The following is a 22232-nucleotide window of genomic DNA, read 5'->3' on the forward strand; positions in this document are numbered from 1 at the left end:
TGAAACCAGGATGTGTCAGCTGGGTGGTGCTTTCTTGTATGTGCTTGTTGCATGTCACACCTCACTGCCAGAGAATGACCTCCAAAGTTGAGTATTGAAGAAAGCTGCTACACACTATTTGGTATATGGAAAACTGCCCCTATTAAAATTTGAAAAGAGTGAAGTTTGAAACTTCTCACTTGACTCAAGAAAGTTAACTTGTGGGACATAGAAGGCAAAGTCAAGTCCTCCTGTTTTTCTGTGTCATACATTTCTCAGGTAAATTCAAAACCAATCAAAAGATTTTTCTCCTTCACACATCAATAAACTCTTACCCCACAATACCAGGGAAGTAATGAATTAGTTCTAAAAAGGAGCTGTATTTTTTTATGAATAAGAACAATAGCCAGTTGCAATAGCCACTGGGCAATAGAATTGGGATGTCAGCTATCAGGGTAGGAAGGGGAGCTGTGGCCCCAGGGAGGAGGCAGGAGGTTGGTGTGGGGCTTGGGTGAGCCTGGCACTGCTCACTCTGAAACTGTGCCTCTCCTGGCTTACAGCAGCCAGGACTGGGGGCTGACACCCAAGCCAGAAGCTACTCTTGTGACTTAAATATGCAGGGGATTTTCTTCTTTCTTGCTTGCTTCCCCAGCCCAAGGGGATGCAGACCACTCCCTACTGTAGGCCTTGGCACCTGGCCTCCAAAGCTGGGGTTCTTGCCAGCTCCAGTGGGAACAGTGCAGTGGCTGGGATGGAGAGTTTGCTAGCTGACTCAGGGCAAACATTATTAGTGGTCTTTGTAATTGCTTATCACCATTCTGTTTTCAACATCTGCTCAGACATGTCAGCTGACAACTAAGTACATCCACAGCCAGAGAAACTCAGAGTGGGTTGGATAACAACATTCTTCCACCTGAAAGATCCTTTGCACCAGTATTTTTGCCTGCTTAGGCAACGGTTCCTGCTTTTTCATGAACATGCCCACTGATTTTTTGACACTACATCCCACCATGAGATTGTTGTTTCCACATCCTCTCTAGCTCCTCTCCACCCAATAACATCCTTACAGCAGGACCTTTCATCCACCCAACACATGATGGGCTTGAAAATCTTGTTACACATGATACAGGATGAAAGGTGGTGATGATACAGCACAACCAAAACTGTTTGATGTTTAAATTGCTGGCATCAAAGGGCACAAGGCCAGCATTAAAACATTTCTGAAGTAAGTGGGACAAGAAGCTGGGTGTATCAACCCATTCTCTGGCCATTATTTGACTGTGAGGTAAACAGATTTAATTGGGAAGGAGAGGAAATGCAGAAAAGCAGCAGTTTTATCTGGCTCTTAAACCTTCACATTTGTGTATGGAAACCATAGCCACGAGAAGAAATAAATAAAATCAACTGCAGAATTCAGGTTTTATGCAGGCAGATAAGTTAAAAAAAACCCACTAAGCAGTTTTCTTTAGACTATCATATATCAAAAAGGGCATCAAATATTTATTCTTCTAATTTTATATACAGCCCTTAACTAGAGGCGTTTTTCTTCTCTTTCCCTACTTAGCCAGAATCACACTGAGACAAAATAACCTATCTGCCTATGAAGTTTTGGGGTAATTATACCTCCTGAGTTTATCTGGAGAGGTTTGTCATAGATTCATGAATTCCTGAATTAGCAAAGGAAAATGTCCCAACCTGTTCATAATGAAAACCAATCTTTTAGGAAACAAAGCAAGTGATTTCATTCTTAATTTCTACGGAGTCATCTCATTACAAATAACAGTGTGACAAACTAATGCTAATTATTTTGGTTGTACTTTGTCTCTCAATGGTATCTAGTTCAAAGTAACAGCTGAAAAGTACATTATAATTTCTTTAATATATTTAGACACTATAATACATGTGGGTTTGTATTTATATGTATGCATGGTCTTGATCTATCAATAGGAAATGCTGAGCTGTACTGAGAATAAAACAGAGCCATGCATGTCTTCTGATATTTTTGTAGAAATTGTTGTTTTCTCCAATAGTTAACTTTAATATATACAGAAAATATAGCAAGAAATTAATTGACTTGCCATTTTGTTAAAAAAAAATTAGAATGATGATCTAATACACACGAACAATCCAAATGTTTAAAACAAAGGAGAAAAGCATTGAAAATTAATATTTTGGAAGGAAAATCTACTAATGGGTAATGTTATTTAAGCCTAGGCTACTGTACTGCTGTTACAGATCTATCACTCACCTCCTACTGAGACATAAGAGTGTCAGGCCAGAGAATACATCCTGTAGACTTTGGCTGAACTGAAACCCAGGACCATTATCAGGGTGGTAAATGGTTTTGGTTTTTACCTTTTTTTCTTTTATATATTGTCTGTATTCTTTACACATATATTTGTAGCTTCTCACTGTAGCTTAGCTTCAGCATTTCCCTGGGCAGGAAAACAAGTTCCAGGATCCCTATGCTGTCTTGGTTGTCCTTAGAAACCAAGGTTGAAACCAGCTTTTCGAGACATATTTTTGTAAACAGGGCCTGGTCTCCACTGAAGGTGGGGAGAATTTAGAAGGCACTAGAACAGGGGGGATTACTTCACCAGGTCAGTTGCTAATTGCAGGGCTCTTGTCAGATACTCAAATTTACAAAATCTGTAAAAATTGTACACGCGTCACACAGGGCATGCACGTTCAGTGTTTTCCACCAAACCAGCTGTGCACCTGAGGATCCTTATATAAAAGTACCCCTTTTTATCACCCTGTGTCTGGATCATATTTTTAGGACCAGAGAAAAAGGCATCAATGGTACAACCACATTCCTGACACAGCCCTGGGACTAAGGGCCTGATGCAGCTGCTGCTGCTTGGCACTGCACAGAGAAGTAACCAGACACACTTTGCTCCTTTCTATCAATAGATATTGCAAGGTAAAAGTCAATAATATGTGAGTGGCCAAGAGTTCAAGGATGCATCTCACAGTCCAGCAACACACTCCTGCACATACTGTTATTCTTTAAATGCACAAGGTTCAAATTGACATCCTGCACTTCTTTACTACATACACCACCCCACCAACCACCAAGATCACCAAACAGCAAGGAAAAAAATACTGAGGCAAAAAATTCAAAAAACTAGAGGTTTACTAGAACAATTCAGGAAACTGAAAGCTTTGATTAACTTTGATAACAGATCATCTGTAAGTGATCACATAAAAACATAGGGGAACTTTTCACTACACTTTTCTTATTTCCAGATTTGACAATCTTTCCACTTCTTCCAGGACAGATTATTAAATTTTTAAAATTTCACACAGGTATTAACTAATATCAACTGGAATTATAAACTAATAGTTGAAGATGATTGTTCAGTGCACAGAATAAGTGGAAATGCTGGTATCTCAGAGCTATTCTAAGCTAATTTACATAATTCCTGGGTAATCTTTGCCCTGTTTCCCAGAAGTTAATTAAAAAAATCTGCAAGTTTATCTTTCAAGAGAGCTTCTTCTCAAGGTTTTGAACAACTGTACTTTTTGTCACTCTGTATCCACAGGATGATGTTATTTACATTCATTTTTGGTTTCATTTTGTAGCACTGTTTTGCTGGATGTTAGCATCTGTACCATCCCAGTGCTTCTGATTTAGTGATCTTTTGTTAAAAAAAGATTACACACACTTGCTTATGTAATATACTATTATGAGACATTTGGGTACAAAGGCATGCAAAATTCACCATGAACATGAAAAGGTCAGCCTGTGCTCCTCCACTGTGGCAAGAGGAATGCAGAAACTTTCCCTCTTCCCATGCACAATAAGAACTGATAGGCACTTGTAGGACCTACCTAAATGAAAGTCATGGGCCAGGCCTGAAAACTGCAGGATTATGGAGAATTTACTTCAGTTTTCCAACTTAAAACCAGATACCCAGATTTGAAAATATTAATATGACTTTTGATAAGAGACTTTAAATATCAGAGCTCAAGTCAGATTCAGTCTTGCTACATTATTATCTTTTTTAAATGCAAATTAAAGCAGTGGGTTGGTTTCTTTTATTTTATAGATAAAATTGCTTTTCACAAAAAGGGAAAAATGAGCGTTTTATATGAAGAAACCATCTTTTACGAGAAATGGAATTTAATAGCTATGACCACTATATAGGTTATGCTTACATGAAAGGAAAGATGAGGCTTGATGTACAAGCCCCATGCAAATAAGGCAATCATACATCTGAAAACATCAGGAATGATCAGGCTTGTTTTTAAGAAAGCAGACTTTTGAAGCAGTGATTTTGGAGCTCTCAGCCATCCAGGGAATATTTGCCACTATCAGAATAGAACTACCCATCTTTTTAGATGGTGTCACATCAAACTGTACAGTAGATAGCTCCTAATATCTCCAGCTTAAATCTATAGCAGTTGTATATGTCAGGAGTAACCACTGACCTGTGAATAGACTTATTTTTATAAGCATAACAGATTTAACTTTTGTCATCTCTAATTAATCCCAGATATAAAAGCTCCTTAAGTACATCTCATTTACCGTGACTTACCTTGCGTCTGCAAACTAAGTGAAAAACACTAGAAAAATACAAATTGTGCTTAAAATGGTTTGAAGTTGAGAAAGTGTATGACAATGAACTAATCTGAGAAGCCAAATGTATGCAGGTTTAAAACAATTCTTTTTCCATAACGAAAAATAGAGGAGAACTTTCTGTCCAAGTTGCTAATGGAGACAATTTAAAATATTCCTTTCTTACAGTAACAGCAGTGGAAACTACTTAGCTCTTTTCATTTCCCACGGGATGAATATTGACTGAGTAATTACAGCTATAATCTCTTCAGTCTCTTTACAAAAAGTTTTCTGCAGAATTATGTCATTAAGACAGAGCTTACTGTATGTAATATGCCTATAATTCAATTGTGCTTAATGGCTCCGACCTACTTAATTTTACCCATTTTCCTTTGTATTTGGAATTTCATTAATGTTTTGTCATAGAAGTTTATGAAATAGATGACAAACTGAACATAAAATTTTAATTTATCTATATATAAAGATACTGACTTAATGGTATAACCACAGGAAACATCCAGATGCCTATGAAGAATCAAAAACCTTTTAGAGAAAAAAACCCTATTTTTAAATTTAAATTCTATGTCTTAAGCACTGTGAAAATGTGTATTTTTAAAATCTGTGTCTGAAGCATATTTGCTTCTCACTGCTTGCCCTCCCTCCAAACAAATGAGCCAATTTTATACATATTTACAATATTTAATAAAGATGTCCAAACCAGTGAAAGTTTTCACATAAATGTTTCACCACTTAAAATTAAGAAGAAGCATTTAATTTGCTCTCAGCTAAGACAGTAGAATTAAATGGAAACATAACAGCCTTCTGCAGAAAAAATGCATTAAACCATTTCTCTCTGTGGGGAAAGGCAGTATCTCAATATGATTAACAAACCCAAACTTAATTCAAGCAGTTACTAGCTCTACTAATTTAAATGCTCAAATGTTTGCTGCCTGACTGATAAATAATCAGCTTATTTTGGATTCTGCATTAGTGTGTTTTACCAAATCCTTGAAAGTTATTTGATAGGGTTTTCTATAATTTCTTTGGCTACATACATTAAGGAAGTTAAATACATGTGAAATCTACCAGCTATAAGTACCTTAAAAATAGTACACATTTACAGATTATACAGGAATCAGAGTGCAAATATAAGAGAGAATTGTTGTCAAGGACTAAGTTACTTACAACATCCATTTTTACATCCCAAACAGAAGGCTGTAGACAAAAAAAAAAAATTGCAATTCTTAGATTTAGAAATCTCTTCGAAGAGCTTCTTGATCACCTAAAAATGCCTCAAACTGAACCACTGCTTCATGTATTAATGTTATCACTTTTAATTATAACCTGCAGTATCTGCCTCCTCTTTTTTTTTCTTTTGAAGAATATAGAAGTTCAGAAACTGCTCATATAAAGAACAGATATACTGGTTGTATTCCCATATGGAATTATAATGACTTTAGATTCTATTATGTCTTCTGAAGATATTTTTGTAACCAAAATATGAAAGCAGAAATCCATGTCAGTCCTCCAAAAGAGCTTTGGGTTATAGTGATCTTGTGAAAATGTTTAATTTTCTTCTTGCAGCATTTCTTCTATTTCTTTATCCCAGTTTTCATCACGCTTTTCTGATTCTGTCACCACTTCATACTCTTGAAGCTCTTGTTGTAATTCCTTTTCCCAATCAGCAGTTTCTTCTAAAAGAGACAAAAGATGTGTAAGAATTTAACACATAATATTGTACGTTGCTTATTTATATAAAACTAGATATATTTGCACTGAATCTCTCTTATATCCCCTAAACTATATGGACTATTCTCCTTAGAAACAAAAGGAACTTCAGAAATTTCACCTTCCTATTGATCACAAACAGGAATTAATTAATATACAATATAATTCCTATATGCACACTATATTAAAGATATAACAGCAAATACACATCTAAGTCATTATGAGTGTCCCTTTGCAGGATCATTTTCTACAATCTTTCACTCTGCTTTCAACTGAATCTCCCTTTACAATTTTAAATTCTCATGAAAAATAAAGTTTGTTAAAGTGTGGATATACTGTTATGGAAAAAAGAAATCAAGTCAAATACTGTGGCTAGTTTAAAACAAAAAAGGTACTCTCCTCGCTAACATTTCAAACACTCTTCTCACTAGCTAGGCAAGCTCATTTAATCAGGGTTAAAGGTAATCATATTTCATACTTCAGGGCAAAAAGTTAGTCAGAAGGCATTCCTGTGTTGCTAATCTCTGTTTTAATTAGCTCTGCCTATCATAGGCAGGAGTGTGGGGGAGGAGACGGGCGTTCGTGTGTTACACGCTGGCTGGTACTTCAGCCTGGTACGCAATTCCAGAGTCCAAATCAGCTCAGGCCAGCTGAGATTGCTCTGAACAAGTAACACATTAATGGCCTATTAAACCACTCCAATCAAAGAACTAGATGCAAGAAAATCCAAAGCACATCCTAAGACAATTCTGCAAATTTTGTGATAAGCATCTGCATATAAAAGTGTTGTCAAAGTAAATTATCTATGGCCAGAGTCACATCATCACAGACTGTTTTTATGCTCTTTACACTTACACTACTTCTTTTGAATTATTTTAATTAATAAGCTCCACTTAATTTCTTATCATCATTCTCAAACTATTTGTTAAATTTTAAGTGTTCCAAATGCCTATAAACCTTTGTAGGCAGAGGCCTCTTCAAGTTCATAGTCTGATGCAAAAGTTGCCTTTTTAGCTGGTGCCAAAAGAAGTAAACAGAGCCTGACTTTCAAATACTGTACTTTACCTACAAGGATGTCAATTAAAGAAAACAATTCATATGCAGAAGAACTTATGAAAGAGAAAGGAAGAGATAAAAAGAAAAAATACCCCACACTCACTTTCATCAAAGAGTGACCTAAAACTGTTAGGTTCTTTGGATTTAAACCCCTCACAATTAACATTCTGTGTAAGATGTGGTTTGACCACGACAAAAATTATCATTAATTTCTGCAATATCTCATTGAAGGTTGTTTCATACACTTCTGAAAAAATGTTCACAAGATCTACTTTTCTAAATTGAATTACAACCTTTTTTTTTCCTTTTAAATCAACCTGTCTTAGAATTGCTCTATGTAAGAAACAGAGGTAATGGTAATAGTAGCTTTACCTTCTACTACTGAAGTCTCTTTCTTTTTGTCTAGCACTAGTTGTTCCATTTCTTTTCTTAGATCTTCTTGATTCAGATTACAGGTATCAAAAGCATCACTCACAAATTCTGATACACCTGGACTTGTGGAAATCTCTTCCTCATCCTGCAACAAGACATTTCAGTACAAACTTATCTAGACAGGGTAAAAAAAGTCACCAATATGTACTTTCACTCATGTGACTGCTTTTAACTAGAGTTGGCAAAACCCAAGTGCATTACTCTCACAACTCCTTTTCTTTACTGGCTACTTTTCCTTACAAGTATTTTTGTACAAACAAAAATGTTAGATAGCTGTACTGAAAATGATTTGGTTTACATTCTAGGCTGTCTTTTTGTGTTCTCTTAACAACTTTAATTCTGAGTTTGTAATATTCAGAAACAATAATAAAGTCCTGAGTGGTTTAGAACAGGACTTTAACATTAAAAATTTGACCACAATTCAGTAACATCCAAGTAAGATTAAGAGAGGACTGTTCTTTGGAAATCTTTGCCTGCTGCATATTATTGGCAAGTGAATGCACAGCTCTGCTTCTGCCAAGAGTGTTCTCTGGCACCAATTTTACAATCCAGAAATAAACAAAGGTCATTTGGTGTCTAAGGTAAAGGCTTTTGCAGTACCAAGCAAAAGTGAAATAGAACAGTGTTGCTATTGCAATGCATCATTTACATTCCTTATACTTCAGCTTGACCACTGCTTGAAGAGTTGCACAGAACATGGCACACAAATATATTTTTATGAAGGTACTGCTTGTGTCTCAATGCAATGCTAACCTTCTACTCCAAACGTTTTGGAAATTTCACTCTTGACAGTAAAATCACATAATAATGTGCAGGATACTAAGGAAAACATTCTTCAGATAAACTACTGTTTCTGCTACTAAAAATGAGTTTCAAGATTATATGCTGAAAATTATCACAGCAAAACAGCAGCAGGTTAGGGCTGTCAGCTACTATATTATTATGGTTTCATAGCAGAACTTACTCAATAAGATGCATAATTACTTATTAAGGAACAGCTTCACATACTAAATCCCAGATAAAATATAACAGCATTTTTACCTCTTGTGATTTTATTTGAGGCTTTATTGTAACAGGCGGTGTTTTTGGCCGTACTGTTTCTATCAAGGGAAAAAAAAAAGGTAGATAACATTTAAATATTTAAAAATTTAATTTAATTTGTATAGCTGTTAAGTATACAAGGAAATACTGTATTTTAAGGAATCCTTGTGGTTAAAGGCTGAATTTAGCCACAGGTGAGCCATTGTCAAAAACAAAGCGAAACAATTTTCTATTCTTAATAAAGACAAATTTAGCAAGCCATTTCCTCATTATGGCTCTAAACTTAATAGACAGGATCCCTCTGACCCTCAAAATGACATCCCAAGATCTTTAAAGTTACAAGCGCATAAACTTATAAACTTACAAGTTTAAAACTTAAACTCATGAAATCCAGTCAGTGTCTATCAGAGAAGGTTTCAAACTCCCCTGACTGGGTTCTACTGTTGACATGGGTGCCAGTCAGCTCTTGAGCAGACCAGACTGCACACGTACTATGCACACCCCTAAGGGCACATGGGAACAGTGCTCTGCAGCCTTACCTTTCACACAGGCAAAGGAAGTCACTGAGAAACAAACCCTAGAAGGTGGTCTCAATTTCCTAAGAAAACTTGGTGTGTATTCTCTATTTAGAGCATGGTGCTAGGAAGGCAATGACTGTTTACAAGCAAGGTTAGATCTTTTCCCTGGCAGGTAAAGGAACATCCCAGCTTTTTCCCTTGTGCAACTCTCAGGGGAGAGGAGTTACAATGAAGAGCCAGGTGGCTGCAAGAACAGTTAACATTCAGGGGAGGCTGTGGTAGTGGTCAAGTGCTTGCTTAGCAGTTCTCTTTGCTTAAACATGCAAAGCAGCTCTGAGCTTGCAGCTCTGCTTTCTACAGGGTGCCCAGCTGGATCCTTCCTGCTAACTCAGCAATTTCTCATTCTTTGTGTTTAATTTTTAAAATTAAGGTCAGTTTTAATTAAAATCATTCCCTAATTGGTAGCTGTCACTGCTTTTATAGCTCATCTACTCAATGCCCACTGTTCTGTCCCATCTTCTCTCCTTCTTCCACTTTCCTGTCTCCAGAGGGTCTCTCACTGTGTCCAACACTGCAGCCAAAGAGGCTCCAGCATTCCCTGCTTGGGAAGCTGTAGGACATGGCAGTAACTGTTTGCTGCTCAAGAGAGGTGCCTCAGACCCCACCTGCTGCTCTTGTGCAGGTGGGACACAGCTGCTCTGCCCTGGGCCATGCCCCCATCAGGTGTGACTGACATACCATTAGCATCATTCTGGACTACTGGCCTGCCATCATCTCCTCCACTGCAGTGTGCTCTCATCCCAAGGTGACTTACCCCCTAACTACAGAGCTGCTAATACCTAGAGAAGGGCTAGAATTTGGCATTTTGTTTTAGATCTTATACAGCCTTTACACTAGAATGTGGAATTTCTTCCATTTGTCTCTTCTCCTTTCCCATCAACCACGCTTATTTAACTTTCTGAAAATAGGAACTAAGGAGGAGACACAGAAATGGAAGGCTAACAATTCTATTTTATAGACACTCAGCTTTAAGAAGAAACCCTGAACATTATGAAGAACTACCAACAGGCAATTACTTCCAGTTTTAGCCTCCAATTAGGGAATCCAACTTTCAAAAAGGTTAAACCAAAAATATCATGTATGATTCAGAGCTTGCCAAATCTATGCAATTTCTGAGTCAAACAAAACATGCATTTACTATAGTCTGGTACATGTATCTTTGCCATTACAGAACATGCAGTCAAATGCAGGAAATCTATCTGCATATCCCATACTGGTTGTTTGAACTGTAGAAGAACTGCAAGACACCAAAAGACAATGGAGTTTTTTGGTTTTTTTAAATGAAGATATGTTTTGCTTTAGTCACAATGGGAATTTTACTAGAATCCAGCAACTTTCACTTTGACTGAATGGTACTTTCCAAGGGTTTGGGTGACTCAAACATAACATTTTTGTTGTTCAATAGGATCAGATGCAGTCTCTCCTGTAAAGCTGAGACACTTCAGTTAAAACAGTCATAGTTCTGGGACAGTAAACAAGTGACCTGAGTAAAAGCAGTGGGAATTAATGCCTCTTGGTCTACACTATATTCTGGAGTTGCCTGTTCTTTCAGCATTGCTTGGATGACAATCCTGACAGAACAGGTTACTACAGAATCTACTCAGAGAAAACTACTTTTTCAATTCTACATTGGGACCTTGCCTAGGCTCACACAGGCACACTCCAAACAAAACCTATGAGAAGCATGAGACAAACTGACAACAAAGGCAGATAGGCAACATGGAAGCCCAGCTTTGTAATTCCATCTGTAGCCTCCCCTTCACCCCAAAGTTCTGCTCCTTGGATGGGCAGCTAAGGCCTGAGTGAGTAACCTCAGTTCAGACTGTGCAGAAGATTACTTAAGCTGTGCAAAAGACCTGTGAAAAAGTCTGTAAAAAGAATAAGAAAGGTAACTCAAGAGGAAAAATACCTACATGGAAAGATATTATATTCAAAGAGGAGGAAAAAGAAGTTAACTTGGCAGCAATCACCTGACTGAAAATCAGGCCAGCAGTGTCAACAGAACATAAGTGTTACTGGACTTCATGGATGACAATCTATTGATACTGAGGATATGAGAACCATCCCAAGGTGCAGAAAAGGCTTTCTCCTTCTGCTCAATGCCTACCCATCCTGCCAAGATCCTTCAGGTGTCTTACTGGGGTGGTGAGTGTACCTAGGTTAGGCTAAGATTTAATGAGCTACCGGTTACCTTTTGTGTTTCTGCCAATAACTAAGTGCTTTATACTTTTTAAGCCACAGATATTCCTGCTTGCAGAATCTGTTAGCATGCAAAGAGGTCCAGTGGTTTGTAAGAGGGTCAGTAAGAATCACCTGTAGAAACTGATCAATGTAACTGAAGACAGCTTTATTGAAGCAGCTTTTTCATCTCAAGGTTGAATCCCAGGTAGCCTCCTGGCCCCCTTTTTTTCTGTTTCCACAATACATTATGGGCCTTTGCACACCCTGCACTCCACCACCACAGCAGTTCTACCCCTGTATCACTCACTAAATTCTGCTTGGCATGAGGGATGAGTAAAACACAAGAGCAATCCATATGCCAGCTAGCTGGGTTGGCTAGTACCTGTTGTCTGATCAAGTGAACCAAAGGTATCTCCTACTTCTTTCTGACAAGTCAAAAATCACAGCTAAGACCTAATGGTCATGAGCTGTCATAAGCCAAGTAAAACATTTCTCCTCTTGAGACCTCCACTCTTCTGACAAAGTTGGCTGAAACTGGAAAACAGCTTAAAAGCACCAGGAGCCTCCTCTTCCCCAGCCTACACAATGACACCAAGTACAGTGAGAGAAGCCTTGATTTAATAGGCAATCCAGGACAAAAATGTGATAGCACCTGAGGTATACAGTGAACATTTGTTGATGCCTAAAGAGTTTTAGTTTTTTTAGAATGTATTTGTAGCTTTGCACATTTTTAATAAACAGCTGTATAGCTTCTAGCACTTTCTCACACTTTGGAACACTAATTACCCTTTCTCACGTGTTATGCTACATTCTTGAAATTGTTTGGTCTTATTTTCAAGAAGAGTTTCTCACAAGGACATCCTGTTTTGCACTAGCACCTGGGCTGAAATAATAAGATACTTTGTAGATATAACAAGATATAGGGCTAAGAATCCTTGGAGGGGCTCCAATGGGGCAGATCCAAGGGTGGGTTACAGGGCAACTGTTCTCCTATCGGATGTACTTGCTAGACATGCTAATTAATTAAACTTATAAAAATGGTGAAAATTTGATGCTGCACATGCATATAGGTATTATATGTGCAACTGAAAGCTTTCATTAAAAGACTGCTCTTTATGTAATCAATATTAATATTTGGAAAATTTTTCTTCTGATTTTAGACAACAGCATTACACTGAGTGAATGAACTGTGCTAAAACAAATGCTTCTCATACCTTTCAGCTCACTATCCTCTTCTCTGCCTTTGCCCTCCTCCTTTCCTGCTGCCTGCTGTTGAGCTGCAAGCGCTGTGAGTTGTGCAGACTGTTTAATTAGGGACACCCTGTAGAAATAATTTCTCCAGAACACCTCTTCCTTTACACTAGAGAGAACAAACAGATTTTGATTATTACATTTGGAATATGGTTCCTTTTACCATCTAGCAGTGAAATAAAATTAAATATGTAGCGAGGAGGAACAGACATAGCTGATATTGAAGAAGAATCTTAAAAAAGAAATTTGTGACATTAACACATTCTAAAAAGTCTATCATTTAGAAGTTCCTGATCTCTCACAAGACATTTGCAATTGACTTGAACCTACAATAGTAATGTTATAACTCTAGAAAAAGCTTAACAATATGCAGTAATACATGGTATGGAAAAATCCTATGCTGTTCCATCTCTCCTGACAAATTATGCAAACAAACCCAACAAGCCAAACAACCCCCTTCTCTTCCCCTCTAAGCCAAACACTCTTATTATTGTCAAACTATAATTGTCTACATCTTCCCTAGACATCAAGTGGAACTGGAACATCTGTGGTGGCAGAAGCCAATCCTAGATTGCAGCAGTACTATTTCACTATCTGCACATCTTTCAGCACATCCACAGAACCTATAGTAACCAGAAACTGCCATCTTGGAAATAACTAGCTCTGGTAAGTGGCAGACTATCCCCACTTCAGGTAACATTTCCCTCTGAAATTCCTCCAGCAAGAAAGACAAGACCCAATTTTAACCCACAGGCAACAGAAGGCAGAAATGGCAAGATCTGTGGGGAAGAACTCGTGTAGGCTGAGAAAAAATGAAGTTACCTTCACACCGATTCAGACAAACAGTGACTGAGACTAAGAACACGCAAAAAAAAAAATAAAATTAAGCAATGTTGTAGAAAAGGCAAGGATAGCATGACCAGAGGCTGAAGACAATATGGGAGCATCAGAGAATATGGGCAGATCTTCAGAACTGACAGAGAAGAAGGTAAACAGAATGAGGAGCTGGGAAGGTTTATAAAAGGAGGAGATTTAAGACAGAAAATGTCACAAGGAAAGATTTTCTTTCCGTTTTCATCCTTAGACAAGGAGACTAATGTAAGAACTCCCACTTAAATAGAAAGATGAGTTGAGAAATAAGCATTAGGAACAGAGTCTGGGACTGGATAAGGAATAACAGCTCCAGAATAAAGCTCTGCAGCACAGAGCTTTTCCCATTTCCTATCCAAATCCAGTTTTTCTTGCTTGCATTGCTGCTTTTTTGTGACACATTCTATTGCCATTTCTCCAGGGGCGGTCTCTGACTATGTGATCACCTGTCTGGGATGTCAGTTACACCAACAGATCTGAACATTTTGATTGCTGCCTCTACCTTTCTTTGGAGAAAAAAAAAATCATAAAATTTAGCACACTGGACATAGTAATACTGAGGACCTCTCCCATACTTAAGTCAACAGGTCCTTACTAGTTCTGTCTCACAGATACACTTTTTTTCTTACCTCAAATTGCTAAATTATAATGCATGTGCAATACTGCATGTGTTAAACATTAGCATAAAAATGTATGTACACATTGGAAGAACATAAAGAACTGAAGGAAGTGAAAGGAACAAAGAGTAATTTATGAGTATTTACAGACACATTAAAAGCATGATGGTAGAGTTACCAGAAGAAATTACTTACTGTTTGGGAACAAGGTCAAACCTCATCCTATTGAGAAGCTCATCTTCTTGTAACATGACCAGTGCAACAGGGTACATTTGATCAAAGTCAAAATGAAACTGCACACCTGCTGGGGGATCCCGCAGAAAATTCCGTTTATCCTTTGAAGAACATATTTATAGCCATTAAATGATATCAGAAAAAGGACACCATATTTCACACACAAGAACAGCAAAGCAATCTGTAAAGCCTTTATAAAAATAAAAACTATATCGAGAATCTGCTTGGGTCAAGTTACTCTTGCACATGATTCATGTGGTGACAGACATATTAAAAGTATCTTGAAAACACATAATTTAATAAACTTACTTAAAAAACCCAGTAGTTTAAATTTCTCCACGAGAAAATTTCAAATCTTACAGGAAATTAAATACTTACTGCTGATAAAGCCAGTATTTGTTGTTGAATTGTCTCTTCTTCATTGCTGTCTACCCAGGGAGGCACTGCTGCTTCTAGTATTGAAAACAGGAAGATAATTGCATGTATATAACTTGAAAAAACCCACTCCAAATAACAGACCTTATATGAGGTAACAGTGTCACAAAAGCAAGCAGAGTTACACTCACTGTGTCACAGTTACACTCATTGGCCAAGTCATTGTGTCTTTTGTGTCTTTTTCCTAAACTAAGTCCCTGGCCTAAGAGAGAAACCCTAGGAATATATCTTTACTTATCAGAGGTAAAACAAAACAAAACAAAACAAAAAAACCCAACTAAATAGTTGCTGATCTCTGTAAGTGTAAAAATAAATCTGGTGGGATTTCTTTGCAGCATGCACCAGTCAGAATTTGGTGCTTCTTAGTTTAGCTACTGAAGTAGTACTGTATAACTGGTTAGGGTGCCTGCAAAAAGTATTTCCAGATCCACTTAAAATGTGTAAACTTTGTCTAAATTAAGTTTTCAAAGTAACTTACACCCAGAAGACACCAATTATTTAACAGTGGAGAAAAATGTTATAAATTTGTTATGAATTACAACCTGTTATACACTGAGCAAGCCTACTCCAGTTCAGCTGGTCTATATTGTTATTGCAGATACTTTTGAAATAGTTCTTTGGGCTGTCCAGAGAGGAAAATAAACTATTGTAGATGTATAGATATTTATCAGTCTCTTCACTGTCAATGCAAATTCAGCCTAAAGAGACAATTTGATGCATGTGTAGCAGATAAATAATTCCTGTGCCCTTAAACTAACAACATGTATTTGCCTGTGCAGCTGATATCAGCAAGATCTTTTACCCACATGGATCCACATTAGATGCTGATGCTTCTTTCAGTCAGGCCATCTGCCACTCCTCCTTTGGCCAATCTAGCTACCTATTTTCATGAAGCTTTTAGAAATATATTAAGAGAATCTCAAGTTTACTAACAGACAAATAGACAGAAATACAGACAACACAATCCCATAAGCAATCTTGCAAGAAGAAACCAGGCTAACATACTAACTAAAAACACCATGGAGAAATTTTATCACAATCCATTAAAACCAGCTCATTTTAAAGATTAACAGAGATACTACACACTCAAACTGTCAGAAATTATTGCATTCAGGAAACACATTTAAAAAAAATAAAAGTCAATGATGAAACACAATGTGAGAAAACAACTTTGCTAGCATGGTGATCTTTGAGATTATTTCACAAAGCAGAATTTGGTTAAAAAGCAAATCTAAACCAACTACATAATGTAACACTAACCTCACTTAAAAATACAATCTTCCTTTCCACCACAAGCATTAAGTTCTGTCATAATGTATTTCATTAAATAGTGTTTTGATAGATTCAATTATCCAGCTTTCAGCAAGGTTTCACTTATGTGATGTTAGACTTAATCAAAAATGCATACATTACCTGACTTTTTGGTTTGCTGCTCTTGGACAAATTTCTTCTGTTCCTTCTGAAAATCTCCAATAATTGTCTAAAATAAAAATTAGGGAACCACAATTTAAAAAAAATTAAAAATCAATCTTCTTGTTTTACGTTCAGTCAGTCATAAAGTGCTTTCAAATACAGTGCATATTCTTATATCCATGGTGGCTCTTCCTGTTAGTTAAGGTGTTTCGTGTCAACCATACACTTCCTTTTACTGAAACATTTGATTTTGCATTTAAAACTATTGTGTATGCTTTCAAAATTATATTTATAGTTTTATTAATTTCAGGGAACAAGGAAAAAAGAAGGAAAATCTTAGCTGATAGTTTGAACATTGGTGTACTATATGCATCCACTTACTGTCTCACTGTATAAAAAGCCAACACAGACTGTTTAGACTTATTTAAACATGTTTTTAAAGCACTAACACATAGAGATACTCTTAGCCTTACAGAAATTTCAAGAGCTGCCTAAGAAATATATCCATAGCAAGAAACTGGGCTTTCAAAATAGTAAAGTTGCATTTCAGAACACCTGCTTAGCTGAAACAAAATAACTTCTCCACTTATGTTGCTGACAATTTTTCATTTAAAAAAATCATATTTAGAAATATTCTATATTGAATTTAGAATTTAAAAAATGGAGAATGGTCTCAGAATTCGGTATGCCATAATCTAGCACTAAGAATGCAAACATTCTATGGTTGAAAGCAGAAGCAAAAAAGATGAAGCTAGAAATGAATACTTAAACCACTCACAAAAATACAGCTTTTATGTGGTGAGGTCTATGGATTAACAAGTTGCAAAAATGCACAGAAGTCTTCAAGCTAAATCCTGATAAATTCCTTACTTCTTTTTTTCTTCAGTGGCCCAGTATTTCTGTTTAAGATTACTATCAGTGAGACCCATAGTAATGTCAGTTATACAAACAGATTATTGTGGTTCCTTCTGCTTTAAAATTATGTTAATTTTTTTCTACTTATGGAATAAAATAATTTATATAGTATAAGAAGAAAGCTTTACGATGATACAGGTATAATCCTGTTTCTCCTGTATGTAATACTGATTAATCGAAACAGGGAATTCATATTCCTCTAAAACATTTAGAAAAAAGAAAATGGTATTTTTGGCATAAAATATACTGTAGGTACTTGGCTACAGTTTCTCAGGAGCATTATTATTAGTGTATTAATTTAACAAATAATCATGTTAATTGATTTTTCCCCTTTGATGTAGGTCAAAATTACATTAGACTCTGATATTACCATAGAAGGAAATAGATCTCTGCTATTATTACACAGACAAGTGTCTATGAAATCTGAAGACAAAATGTAAAATGTGATCACAATAGAAATTGATTAGGTGGAAGACAACCTGAAAACTCTTTATATCAAGAAATAGGATTCTGTTGTATTAAAAAAATAAACAGGCAATGCTGTAGTTCCCCAGAAGGGCTGTCTGAGAGACAGGAGCAGGAAAAGGGGTTTGCTGTGTCAGATACTCCTGGATGCACAGTCCTACTACTGCTGGGATGGTTTTGACCAGTTCCCTTTCCCTTCCCAGATACTCTCAACAGCAAACACAGAACACTTCCTGCCACTTATTGATGCCTTTTTCTTTTTTTCTTTTCCTTCTGCCAGGTTTGTGGCTTGAAGCACTGGAGGAACACTTGCTGGCACAAGTTAAGCAACTGGAGCTGACAGGAACAAAGAGGGCAAGAAGAGGGCAGGGTAAGGGTGGGGAAAAGAACAGGACAGTAACAAAGTGTTTCATTAGCTCACTGGTTCTTATGGAGCTGTACCTGTATACCCCTAGGTCCTAGGATACAATATATACAATGACAAGCTAATTTTGAGTTCTGCCTCTAAGATGCAGCTAACTCATTCCTTTTTCCAACAAAATAAGCTGTGGGGCAAAAAGAAACCAGTCCAGGCATCTTGGGACAGACATTCCCCAAATGCCTGTCTCAAATTCTTCCAGCCCTTCCACCTATCAGCATTTTTCATATTTTCTTCTGGTCTTTCTCCAGTCTATCAACAGCTTCAGTTCCTGAGGAAACTGAACAAACATGGGTCCAGCACTGAGAAAAGCAGGGTGACCATTTTTTGGAAACTCTACCACGTATAAACATTTCAGTCACATCATTCATCATGACAAGAGATGCATAGTATCTCTTGAAAGACATAATATCTAAAGACAGTTTAAAGAAATGTTATCAAATGCCAGATATGCCACAAGTTGTAACAATGGTAAGCAAACAGATATTTCAGATCAAGTGTCTAGAAATAAATTACCTTATCGATGATACTGTCAATTTTTCCTTCTTCTACAGACTTCTTTATTGTCTGTGCTGTTTCAGCAACAGACTCAGATATCTTTTTTGTAGCAGCAGAGGCAAAATTGAAGAGGTAACCTTTCACAAACAAAAAAACAAAGACCTGAGAACAGATTTCTTTACATCCAGTGCTCTTGCTACATTTATTTTATCTTCTCTTTAAACGTTTGGATACTTACTTAAAAGTTTCTTTCAAAATAACTTAACCCAGCTTCTGGCCTACAAAAAACTCCTAAAATTCTATTTATCCTTTTCTGGTTTATATTCTCTAATGATTATGATAATCACAGCTTTCTGTAAATCAATATTTACAAATTATATACAAACCTTGCTTACTAAATCAAACATTGCTAATGGTCCTTGAAATACTCCTTTCCAATGACTTTTCTGAAGCAACGTGTCTTTCCTGATTTCATATAAGTATTTTGGAGGCATTAAGCCATAAAGTAACTTAGCCACAGTGTTAAAACATAATTATATTTTTTAAAGAAAATCAACATCCTCAATAAATTCTTATAAACCGAGGCAGCAAATCCCTGAAAAATTTCAGGCAGGTAACAGCTTTAAAAGTCTTAGCATAGAAGCTTGCTCTTGATATTTGCTCTTATCTATTTTGCATTGTCTTCCTCTAGGAAGACAAAACCACTGTGGCCCCGATCACCCTGAGCCATATTTTCTGAAACTATTCAGTGTTGGAACGGCAATGAAGACTATTCTCAAAGACTCACATTCTTTGTATTAGCAGTGCTGAAGTGAAGAGAGGTGTCAGGGAAAGAACTACATACACATAGCATGGCTGTCTGCATTGTACTATTCCATTTTAATTAGGGAGAACAAACTAGCAAGAAGCAAGATGTATATCATAAACCTTCAGAAGCCAGGTTACAAACAAGTGATTTTAAGATATTGGTACTATTTCTCAGCTAGCATGAGGTCACAAGCACTTAATTATACCCAAATGGCTGCATTCCAACTGCAGTACCTCAGTTCCAGTACATACATTGTGTCAGTGCCACAGGAAATAAAATACTTTCAGAGGGATCTAGACAGGAACATCTAGGCAAACATCAATGGCATGAAATTTAACAAGAATAAATGCTGGATTCTGCATGTGGGATCAATATAAATTGGGAGAGGAGTGTCTGGTGAACAGCCCTGCAGAAAGAGATCTGGGGGTGCTGCTTGGTAGTCAGCTCAATAGGAGTCACATATTTCAGTTATTCCAGAAAATCACCTTTGACTTTTACAGAGGGGGTTGTCAAAAAAATCAACCAATGAACCAAAAAAAATCCCCAAAACAAACAAACTCCACCAAAACCCAGGTCTTCTGTTTCAAACAAAAGACCACTCTCCTTCTCAAGAACTCTCAAAAAATTCAGTTTCCCTATGGGTTAGAAATGTAAAAAATAATCTTATAATAATAAAAAAAAACCAAACTAAAATAAGTTCTTTTAACACACAGTTTTTAGCCACTGGTAGAATGAGTTACTTTGGAACACTGATGTCACCTCTTGGAAAGCTGACTATTTTCTGTTGGAATGTAATTCTCTTGTAATGATATCAGCAAATCAATACCAAAATATGCAGAGGTCTAGCCAAGCCTTAAGATAAATTTTTATATGTAACTTTTGCTTACAAGTCATAGAATGGTGGTAACCAAACATCCTTCAAGTACTTAATAGCATCTTTTATACCTGTTATCAGGCTTTATAACCCATCACATGATTCAGGTACAAAAAAAGGTAAAGTTCTACATTTTAGACATAGACACATACATTATTCCCCTTATAAGAGTAGAGGAAGCAGCAACCTACTGGACTGCTTACTCCCTACCAGCTTTTATTGGCTGTTTCATGTGTCCCTGGAACCTCTCCTCTATGCAATTGTTTTAGGTGCAAAACGTGCAGAGGCATTTGCTGTCTGGTGACATTCTGGCATTATTGCACAAAGTGGTTTTGGCCAGTCCTGGAACCATGCTGAAGAGCAAAATACTTTTTACTTCCATTAAGGGCAAACTTAAACTAAGGTACTTATAAAACTGCAGAAGGGGTGGTACTTAGCCTTAGAAAAATAGTATTTGTGGTGGAAAATAACACTTTCAAATGACTAAGAAACCCATCTGTCATCTTATAAATGTATGCCGGTATTAAGAATACATATCTAGCAATACTTCTATTATTAGTTTACATTGGCAAAACACTCATAATTTCTGTAATGGTGTGATAATGGGCAAAAATAATGTCTATAAGGCTTCAGTTTTACCAGTAAAATTCTTTATCTGCCAGGACATTCTTTTTACACAGCTACCCAGGTTGTTTGTCATGCAGAGGTTTCTAGGATTATGTGCTAAAACGGCAAGAAAGCCTTTCCACCACAATCTATTCTGGTGTCACAGACAATGGACCCATTAACCACTAAACCAAATTTTCATTTACAGAGCAAGTTATGGGATGGATCTTTATATAGACAATAGTCAATTCTTATTCTTCCCCAGAAACTTTATCCTTCCTGAACAATCAGAGTCAGTAGCAGACTAGTATCAATTCACCACTACAAGACAGGTATTTGACCAAACTACACAGACTAAACTGCTGCAGTTCTGGTTGCCTAAGACAATGGACAGGAAAGAACCAGCTCAGATGATACTGATCCAGAATTTCAGAGCATCAATTTTAAAAATCCCAAAACCCATTCCTTAAAAAAAACCTTAGTAATGAGTATAGGTCTATACCGTGGATTAATTTTATCCAAGAATCCACTACAGTAAAGCAAGAATTTTACTTATAGCAAGTTACAGCTTTCCCCATCCCCGGCAGCGTTCAAGGCCAGGCAGGATGGGGCTTTAAGCCTGGTCTAGCAAAAGGCGCCCCTGCCCATGGCAGGGGAGTTGGAATGCGATTATTTTCAAGGTCCTTTCTAACCCAAACCATTCTGTGATTCTAAGACTGCAGACATGCTCAACAAAATCATCAAACCCCATTATTTTCCTATGAAAACACCACAAATGCCCACAGTGCAATCCACGTAGTACATTATTCTTTGCAGACAGATCTATTCTCTCTACACACAGACCTCCTCCCATAGTGTCAACAGAAGAGATACTTAAGAAACGCTCTGAAAGAGGCGATACTCGAGAGGCCCTTTGCAGCCTTGTTCCCTTAGCTCATATTTGAAAGCCGGCAGCCCCCACACACTCACTGCCGAATCCCTTGGCCTGGCTGAGCAGCGCCTCCGAGTCCCCCTGCAGCTCGCCCTGCTCCTGCTCCTGCTCCTGCCCGGCCGGCCCTGCCTCCTCCTCCTCCTCACGCTCCTGCTCCGCGGGGCCGCTCCTCTTGCCGGCGGGCAGCAGCTGCTCCTCGCCGTTCCGCTCCAGCCCCAGCCAGCTGCCCAGGCCGCGCAACATGGCTCAGGGCGGCGGCCGCGCTCGGCCGGGCCGGCGCTGCTGCGGAACCCGGGCGGCCGCTGCGCGCGGCTTCCGCGTGCGCCACTTCCGCCGGGAGG

At 37.5% G+C, this 22232-nt stretch overlaps 1 protein-coding gene across 1 annotated transcript; it reads right to left on the minus strand.

The window, feature by feature from the left end:
• Positions 1 to 3097: 3097 nt before the first annotated feature.
• Positions 3098 to 22226, minus strand: SYAP1 (synapse associated protein 1). The gene is made up of 9 exons (XM_054628342.2): positions 21930 to 22226; positions 18691 to 18809; positions 16377 to 16443; positions 14907 to 14980; positions 14490 to 14629; positions 12771 to 12916; positions 8798 to 8856; positions 7697 to 7841; positions 3098 to 6234 (listed from the first exon to the last, which is right to left on the minus strand). Exons 1-9 carry the CDS (start codon positions 22132 to 22134, stop codon positions 6107 to 6109), a joined length of 1083 nt encoding a protein of 360 aa, XP_054484317.2. The 5' UTR covers positions 22135 to 22226; the 3' UTR covers positions 3098 to 6106.
• Positions 22227 to 22232: the final 6 nt, after the last annotated feature.

The sequence above is a fragment of the Agelaius phoeniceus genome, chromosome 2, assembly GCF_051311805.1.
Source record: "Agelaius phoeniceus isolate bAgePho1 chromosome 2, bAgePho1.hap1, whole genome shotgun sequence".
NCBI classification, from domain to species: Eukaryota; Metazoa; Chordata; class Aves; order Passeriformes; family Icteridae; genus Agelaius; species Agelaius phoeniceus.

Coding starts and splice junctions, on each gene's coding strand:
- SYAP1 (XM_054628342.2), bottom strand. CDS start 22,134: ATGTTGCGCGGCCTGGGCAGCTGGCTGGGGCTGGAGCGGAACGGCGAG. Junction 14,630..14,906: donor AAATACTGGCTTTATCAGCA/GTAAGTATTTAA, acceptor TGTTCTTCAAAG/GATAAACGGAATTTTCTGCG. Junction 6,235..7,696: donor AGAGACTTCAGTAGTAGAAG/GTAAAGCTACTA, acceptor TGTCTCTTTTAG/AAGAAACTGCTGATTGGGAA.